Source organism: Halichoeres trimaculatus, unplaced genomic scaffold (assembly GCF_033239565.1).
Source record: "Halichoeres trimaculatus isolate MK-OKI-2021-1 unplaced genomic scaffold, fHalTri1.1 fHalTri1_scaffold_17, whole genome shotgun sequence".
NCBI lineage: Eukaryota > Metazoa > Chordata > Actinopteri > Labriformes > Labridae > Halichoeres > Halichoeres trimaculatus.
In genome coordinates, this window is record NW_027437195.1 from 15,732,581 (window position 1) to 15,741,758 (window position 9,178).

General features: G+C 39.0%; 1 protein-coding gene across 2 annotated transcripts; it reads left to right on the plus strand.

The window, feature by feature from the left end:
* The first annotated feature begins 1,727 nt into the window (after window positions 1–1,727).
* On the plus strand, window positions 1,728–7,584 carry vsx2 (visual system homeobox 2). Of its 2 annotated transcripts, none has more exons than XM_074692379.1 (5): window positions 1,728–2,654; window positions 2,945–3,029; window positions 3,472–3,595; window positions 6,230–6,410; window positions 6,687–7,584. In XM_074692379.1, exons 1-5 carry the CDS (start codon window positions 2,234–2,236, stop codon window positions 7,085–7,087), a joined length of 1,212 nt encoding a protein of 403 aa, XP_074548480.1. In that variant the 5' UTR covers window positions 1,728–2,233; the 3' UTR covers window positions 7,088–7,584. The 2 variants fall into 2 exon arrangements, with proteins under 2 accessions (XP_074548480.1, XP_074548481.1); XM_074692380.1 differs by having other exon boundaries at window positions 6,750–7,584.
* Window positions 7,585–9,178: the final 1,594 nt, after the last annotated feature.

Consider the following 9,178-nt stretch of genomic DNA (forward strand, 5'->3'; position numbering starts at 1 on the left):
TAGTATAGCATGTGCAGACACACGTACTGTATATAGATAGCATTCATCTACCATATCTGTCTCCACTAGTCATATATTTTGACGACCAATAAAAATGTATATTCCTATTTTTACTTAAAAAACCATGAAAGAGTGGAATTGAATTGTTCTATGCTTAGTTATAAATAATTTAATTTTTATTATCTTAAAATATTATTTAACCGAGTTTAATACAAAAAGAAAACATATTAATCATAAGTAAACCCTTGCAAACAAAAAAAAAATCCTGTCCAAAAAAAAAAAAAAAAAAAATAGAAAAGAAAAGAAATCATTGGTGAGGGTTTTTTTTTTATCTATTTATTTTTTTTTTTAGAGTATTGGAATTTCCTTACAATTGTGAATCAATTGATTCATCCTAAATAATTTCCAAATAGTTCATTTAAAGGAGTCCAAGAAAACCTCTGGGTTTTGGAGTGGCCAATCAGCTTCAAATGATTCGGGCCATCTTGTACATCCCCTCTGAGTCACTTACACTCTGCCTTTTTTTTTTTTTTTCTGCCAGTCTTCTTTCTTTTCTCCCTTCATTTTCTCTTCATCCGCCTGACTGAAATCAGTGCTAGGTGCTCAAGAGCCCCAGTGCTAACACAACAGTAGAGGTTATCTTTGTGTTCACTTGTTCTTGAGCCTTTTTCCCCTATTGGTCATTTAAGAAGAACACATGGTTTAGATTACTTGAGTTTTTTTGTGATTATATAAGGACTTGTTGCATTATCTCTTTCATAAAAACCACGCAGATATAAGCAGTTAAGCTTGACACAGGTATTAAACATTTTTTTAATTTGCACATTCTTTTTTTAATTTGCCCTGTAACAAAAATCTGACCCATAACCACATCATTACACCTAACATCTTTAAAACTGAATATTTAAAACAAGCCTCATGATAGTGAGACCATGTACTGTCCCTCTCTTAACACCAAAAAAACCTGATCCTGGTCTGATTTCAGGTATGAATAGAATGAATTGTTAGTTAAGGCAAACACAAACAAATATATACATGCATGCTTCTCTTCCTCTTTTTCTTGATAAAAAAAATATATATTTTTTTTTTATTGAAATTGTTCGTGTATATGAAGCCAGCTGTGATAAAAAAATTCTACTTGGTCAAGTTTGCATTCAAGCCATGACACTTCCATTGAAGACATAATTAGCTAAAGAGCCAATCAGCTCTCAATGCTGTAAGAAAATGATCAACATGATCTTTATTTTTATATCATATATTTTTTATTTACATGATGGGATGATTTTTTGGTCTAATTAACTATTATTTATGTTCTGTATGTTTTCCTGTGATAGTATAATCTGTGTGTGTGTGTGTGTGTGTGTGTGTGTGTGTGTGTGTGTGTGTGTGTGTGTGTGTGTGTGTGTGTGTGTGTGTGTGTGTGTGTGTGTGTGTGTGTGTGTGTGATCAGCTCTGCAGGCTCGCGCGGCTCCATGTCGTCCAGCTGTCGCTTTTTGGGAGGCTCTTTGAATTGCGTGTGATGACTTTCCCACAGCATCTGGAGATCAATTATCTCTCTACTCGTGTGTGTGTGTGTGTGTGTGTGTGTGTGTGTGTGTGTGTGTGTGTAAACTATTCAGCAAAAAGCAATACATAGGTTACGGACTTACTTTTAGATTGGGGTAATTTTCTATATGTTTTTTTTTTTTTTTTTTTTTTTTGTTTAGCTCACTTTGGTGATGAAATAGACGATTTTAATTGGCTGGACTTCTTAACAAAAAAGCGAATTTGTGATTGTTTTTTCTTGTGTCACTGTACGGTGCTTATAGGTTTAATTGTTTAGTTTATAAACCCCGCATCTTGATGGTAGGCCTTTATCTTTTTAGAAATCCGGGTCTTCTATGTTTTTCTTTTTTTCTCGGATGCCTCGTCTTTCTTCCTGCAGCCTTGTTGTCATTTCGTTCCTTCAGTTCCCTCTGTATCCTCAATCCTCTCCGCGTCCATCCATACAGTCCTGAACAAAATGCAGATATGAATCGGAGAGGGCGTATAATGCATCCCTGATCCACAGGAATCCTGAATCCTTGCAGCTGATTGGCTGCTGGCTGTTGCCTCTTGTTGGGATGGACCTGTTGGATAAAAGGACCATTTTCTAAAGGACTCTGGTGTGTTATCGAGGATCATGCACTGGGGACCATCCTGTGAGACGGTTTAGTCAGAAAAAAAGGGCCTTTCCTGTAGCATAGCAGACAACATGACGGGAAAACAAGGCGCTGTGCTGTCGGAAAGTTTAAATCTGTCGGAAAAAACCTCTCTGGGAGCAAATGGCGGGACGAACAACCACCAGCCGAAGAGCAGCGCGCCTCATCCGCCGCCCAGGTGCACCGGCTTCGGCATCCAGGAGATCCTGGGGCTGAATAAAGAGCCCTCCACGGCCCCGAGGACTCCGCTTGGCTCGCTGCCGGCCGGAGCGCACCTGATCGCGGCCAGGTCTCTGCTGGGCCCTGGCGTGGGGATGGGAATGGGGATGGGATTAATCGGTCCTGGTGGTATTCCGTCGTTTTACAGCCAGCCAGCGTTTTTAGAGACGGTGCTTCAGGATGCACAAGATGTTCACCTGCAGCCCCACAGCAGGTCCGCGGGCCCGCTGGAGACCAGCCAGTCTGCGAGCTCAGGTCAGTAACAGATACACTGACACTTACTCAGAGCTAACCTCTGCTACTTATTATTATTATTATTATTATTATTATTATTATTATTATTATTATTATTATTATTATTATTAATATTGTTAATATTATTAACTGTCTTCTGATGTAACTGGCTTAATTAAACGGTTGAATTGTAATTGAAAATAAAATAAAAATCACCAATATCACCACCGTTCAAGTTTACCAGTAATTCATGGTCAAAAAGGCTAATAAAAAATGATTTGATATTTGTTTTTCTTCCTGTTTCTATCCAGATTCCGAGGATTTATCTTCAAATGAACGAAAAATGTCAAAGTCTTCAGTTAGTCAGAGCAAGAAACGCAAGAAGAGACGACACCGGTGAGTGTTTCTAGGTTTATTTTACACACATGTTCCTCTTTGAAAAGATAGGCTGCATAAAAATAAGGAACATTGTTAAATGCAGGGCTTCTTTTTTTATTTACATATATTTTTGTTTTTGATACAGAAATTAGCTCGTCTACCCTGATCAAAATTTATATCAAATTAGCCTCAGATTGTTCATCATTCTGTTATTCCAGAAACATAGGTGCATTATACATATATAGCTACATATGCATTATTTTATTTTTTAGACGTGTGTTGCAAATAAAGCTTTTTTTCGGTTATTGATCAATAGTTTTCTTTAATTATTTCTCCCCCCTCTTTTAAGTTGTTTCCTGTTCCTCCCAGATGAGTTTAGCCCATGGCTCCTGTTCAAAAGATTCCACTTCTACCTTTTATTACAATTACAAATATGAAATAAAATTTCTTTTCTTTTCAGGACCATATTCACGTCGTACCAGCTGGAGGAGCTGGAAAAGGCCTTTAACGAGGCACATTACCCGGATGTTTACGCCCGAGAGATGCTGGCCATGAAGACAGAGCTTCCTGAAGACAGGATACAGGTGAGGATATGCTCCCATCTGACACCTGCTGTTATTATAGCACAATGATTCGTTCTGACCCGATCCATAAATCTGCTTCTCAGTGTTGCAGCATTCCTCTTATTGCCAATTGGCCCATTAATTGGACAAAGGATACATCTACATACGTTTAACTTTGCATATGACTGTATGTGATTTGCGATTAGTCATAAGTACGAGCGTAAGAATGATGTCATGTCTAAATCACGTTGTGAGGCATCAACGTGTCACTTTAAAGCAGTTATTCCTCAATGCAAAATTAAAACGAAATAAATGTGCAAAAAAATTGTAAAATAAAAAATAAATAATATAAGATGGGTAAAAACGAAAATATATTTTTTTGTTTTTATTTTTTCAAATAGGCCTACCTATTAAATTCAGTATAGAGAACGCCAGCTGATCACAACCAAATGTTGGCAGTTTTCAGCCAGTTTGGTGCTGCCAATTTCAGACACCTGTTTTAAATCCTGAAATCATAAATATGGGGGGAAAAAATCTAAAATAGTCTATGTAAGTCTATAATTACATTCCTAAAATTACGATCCTTTTTTATCTGTTATGAATATATTAAGAGGAAAAAACAGTACCTGTCTTTCAAATGAGCACCGAAAATAATTATAATAACCTAATGTGAGTGATAATGTGAGTGACAGGCTTGTCAGACACTGAAATGTGCTATGAGCCTCCTCTTCTGCTCAATGCAGCCTCCTCTCTGCAGCCTCCTCCTCTGCAGATCATCTCTCATCAGGTTCAGTTGGATGTGAAACAATTTGTTCTCGTAAAGGAGCCTCTAACGACCTAATCAAGCTATCAAGGCGGAAGGAGATTGCGGTGTGACCTGGCCCATCCATCTGCCGGGCCGCCTTTTAATCTCTTTCTCATTACGCGCTGCAACAGAATAAATAATAAAAGGGAAATAAATAAATAAGCTCCCATCCTAAATAAAATTAACACCCAATTTTCTCATTGAGTTTAATTAGTTAAATCAGACTGGCTCGTGAGGCTGAGGCTGCTGCTGCTGGAGACACGCAGGGAGTTCAAATGAAATAACTACATTGAATTTATTAGCACGGGTCAATAGCGCGGCTCCCCCGAGTCCCGGTAGTTTAATTTCCCGTGATATTTGGCCGCCTGGCCGCCATCGATTGGGCCTGAAATTAACTTATTTTTCAATCAGCCTGCGCCTGCCCCAGGGTCACTCCTCCTCCTGCTTTCACACTGGCGCTCTTTTGAGTGCCACAGAAGCAATTTCTCATGAAAAAAAAGTATCTTGTATGAAATAAGGGTTATCATCAGAATTACCAAGAAGAAAAAAACGGTTTGATCGTTTTCAATTTAATATCTGCCCTCTATTCCAGCCCCTCCTCTCCTCCGCTCACAGAGGCATCAGAGGAGTGTAAGCAGCGTGTTTAAGCGGCCTGTGTTGTTGCTGCACAATCAATGAGTCCTTAGCCTGCAGGCCTGCACCATGCTGTAAAGTGTCTGACATGTCAGAGTCTGCAGATGAAGCACAGGAGGAGATGAGCCCTGACAAGAGGTTCAGATCCCTCACACCTGTAGACTGCAGGGGGTGTGGGAGATCAATGGACTGAATCCAGACACAGGACACAGTTAGTGTCATAGTTCTTTAAGTGACACTAAATATATCCAGTGAGGTCATCTTTTCACAACTACACCAGTTTTATGTATTTATATATTCATTATATGTAAACACATTCTTAAGAGTAACCCACAAACTAACATATCAAAAGGTGCTCTATTGAAGGCAGTTTAAAGTTAAGCAGTTTAATTCTAATATTTTGGTGCCTTGCTCAAGGGTACCCCAGCAGTGCTCGAGAACTAAACCTGCATCTCTCCAGCTATCAGCTCAATTTCCTGACTTATTTGAAAAGGCGGCTATGTTGATCTTAAACCATGTCTCTACAGACTGAGCTACTTATTGTTGCCAGGTTGGGAAAAATCGCCCTTGATTGTTCTTAATTTGCCACTTTTTTTTTTTTTTGAAAATAATATTTTATTGAAAAAATTTTAAATTAAATTTTTTTTTTTTCAATTTAGAAAAATTGACCTCACTGTATCTTAACCTAAATCCACGTAGTAGATAAGAAAACAACCTACCAACCAGGAATCTCTTTTTTGTCAAAAGCTCAACATGATACACACAGAATGAATTATTATTTATTATATTATTATTATTAAAGTAAAACCCTTGCAAGACTTAAAAAAAAGAAACATTATAAGAAGTGGTTGGTTAGTACAGTCCTTAGAAGAAAAAATAATCCTTGAATTTACTTGACACTGTAACTTTGCTTCCTCTGACGTCACACTGCAGCCCCTCCACCAGCTGTTTAATGATGAAGGATTAACTCATCTAATCTTTGCCATGTTTATTACCAGGACTAACAATGTTACTTCAGTCTATCTTTGACCTTTTCCAAACTGTTCACGTTAATCAACCTTGAAAAAGATCAATCATATAGTGCAACAAATGTCAACACCTCAACACTGTATCACTTACCATTGAAGTCTTCAGTACTTATTCGTGCTAGGTCATGAAGTTCTGCATTTACTCATCTTCATGAAGCTAATATCCCTCCTGGTGACTTCCTGTGACAGGTGTGGTTTCAGAACCGCAGAGCAAAGTGGAGGAAGAGGGAGAAGTGTTGGGGTCGCAGCACCGTGATGGCCGAGTACGGCCTGTACGGCGCCATGGTGAGGCATTCGATCCCTCTGCCAGAGTCCATCCTCAAGTCTGCAAAGGATGGCATCATGGAGTCCTGTGCGCCCTGGCTGCTTGGTAAGGCTACTGTCTTTCGTAAACATCTAGTATTGTCTCTCTGAGTAAACTGAAATAACTCAACATAGAGTAAAAAGCTCCTTCACAAAAGATGGACTGAAATTCAGGGAAAAGCCTTTTAGCACAATAGATGCTTTATTTTGCTTAAGATTAGTCTGGATGCATTCAGTACATGGTTTTGACTTTGAATTGCATTTTACACCCCAGCAATCTATCGCCATCCTCCATTCATTCATTATTTTCTAAACCGGAACTATTTTTGCTTGATATTTTCAGTCCAAGATGGCTTACCAATCAACAGACGCTATTCTAAATCTGAATACCCGCAACTCTTTGCAGGGATGCACAAAAAGTCCATGGAGACAGCCCCTCCCCCGGCAACAGGAACAGGACAGTGTGATGCTCCCCAGCAGCAGCAGCAGCAGCAGCCGAGCTCACAGGAGGCGGAGGAGGCAGAAGCAGAGGAGAGGAGGTCAGAGGTCAAGTCCACCATGTCTAAAGAGGAACTGAGGGAGAACAGCATTGCTGCACTCAGGGCTAAAGCGCAGGAGCACAGTGCGAAAGTGCTGGGGACGGTTTGTCAGGAGAGACTGACGGATGGGAAACAGGAGAGGCAGACTGCTGAGGAGAAAACCTGCGATCCTCTGAGTCCAGCAGAGGAGGACAGGAGTCCATAGAGGCTCTCTGAGCGTTTCGTCTCTTACTGATGTCTCTAAACCGGCCTACATCTGGACTTCTTTTGGAAGAAACTCATCTGGCCCAAATAGGCTCTGCACATAAGATGCAAATGCACTTTTTGATTTATTTCCAAACTTAGACTCAGTAAAGAAAATCTTTCAAAGAAGGACTGGAATATTGGTGTAAAAATCCCACGGTTATAGAGCTGTTTGCTCAAACTTCTGCTGAATATAACAGTTATAGCACACTTTAAGGACTACCAGTGAGAAGTCTGAAGGGATTCTTCTACTCTTGGCATATATTTGGTTATAACATTGCTTGTACAGCTTCTGAATAGTGACATGTGGGAACAGAAGCCCCCCACCGACAGTACTCTTTTAAGAGAAAGAAAGTATTTGTTGTCCTATATCGCTCTGTATATATACTTGATATATTAATCTCTCGCACTAAGGCACAATTTGAAACATGTTTTTCTTGTAGTCTTTGAAATGTTTGTCTTTTCATTCTCAAACATGTAAAATACAAAGCATAAAATAGAGCTCACCTTTTATTAAAAGTGGCTTTTTGGTGTCTATTTATTCTGCTGTCTATATCTGTAAAAACGGATTCATTATGAAGGCTTTCCTGTAACATTTTAATGCTATAAAGTTACCCTCTTTGTTGGAGCAGATACTTGTAGTCACTTGCTGCTCTGCTGACCGGGCTCATTAGGACAGAGTCCACAGCTGCATGCTTGGGTTAGTCCTTATAATCTGTTGCAGTTCAGGGCCTTCAATTTCAGATGAAACCAGGGGACCGGTGCTTTGGGACAGGATGAAAAAAAAAGGCGAAAGCGCCCTCCGTGTAGGATGACCTCAGTCTGATTTTAAATCTCTTTAAAAGATGCCACCACCAACAGATTTTCAAGCTGTTTCATCCTCTTACAGAAATACTTAGCTGAACTCTAACAGCTTTGTTTGATTGTGATCTTCGTTTCTGCACTTTGAATCAGGGCACTTTAACTTCGCTTTAAAACACCCGATGTGTCTGCATTAGCTGTAATCCATATCACATTTTACTTCTCATCCTCTGTTAGCCAATTGGGCTTCCTAATGAGTTCCACTCCAATTAAACAGAGAGCAATTTCAAAGGGCAAGGGACGACTATTATCAGTATGCTGCTGTGTGTCTGAGCACTGAATGGCTCTCAGATTGGAACCATAATGTCAGAAGATGGGGAAAAGGTTGCTAATTATATTGTTGACAGAGATAAGGATACACACTATAATTAATGATGGCTGGGCAATGGACTGCACTGCAGCAGAGTAATAAGAAAACCTGACGAAATAAACCCAGGAGCATCACTGGTGAGAGTATACATGAAGACAGGAACAGGGTGGAAACTTTGTGATGAGAGACGTCTTTAGGATCTGGCTTTTATACATCCAAAGCATAATACTAGCAACAGAATAAAATTTAGTGATTTTTATTTAGCTGTCATGATAAAGTCGTAAAAAGAATAGGGGATAATTAGTCGTTATCTTTTTAGAGCATTAAAGAATAAGAAGTGCTTACAGGTTACACCTCGTGTTAAAGGCTACAGCACTTAATTTTTTGTCTCAGTATTCTGTAACAAAAACACCCTTCGATTTTTAGAGTCACGTGATAATAGAGATAATTAACCCACTACTACCACATGCTGTGTCTTATCATCAGTCTCTTCAACAAAAATAATAACCTGCATTTTGGGGCCAATTGACTCAGAACATCAGGGTGAATTTCAGACAAGTGAACTTTGAACTTTTATACTTAAGAATTTTAATTGAAAAAGCTATCTTAATAAAAAGCAATGGCTTTTTTTACTTAAGGTCAAAACTTAAGAAAAACTACACATCATTATGAAATAACACTTGACAGCATGCAAACAATATCATCTGAATACTGATATAAACAACACAAACATTTAGCTACGTTTGCCTGTTTAGAATATTGAAGCTGAACAATCCAGTCACTTAGTTCAACCAACAGAGACAGTAAGACATACTGAGCAGCTGCCACACTGTGTAAGAAAGAATAATAACCTGATATACGTGATGATGTACCTGTGATGTG

Bases quoted from the DNA above. Each gene is read 5' to 3' on its own strand.
- vsx2 (XM_074692379.1), top strand. From the start codon at position 2,234: ATGACGGGAAAACAAGGCGCTGTGCTGTCGGAAAGTTTAAATCTGTCG. The intron at 2,655-2,944 runs GTCAGTAACAGA...GTTTCTATCCAG, and splicing joins CAGCCAGTCTGCGAGCTCAG to ATTCCGAGGATTTATCTTCA. The intron at 3,596-6,229 runs GTGAGGATATGC...TTCCTGTGACAG, and splicing joins TTCCTGAAGACAGGATACAG to GTGTGGTTTCAGAACCGCAG.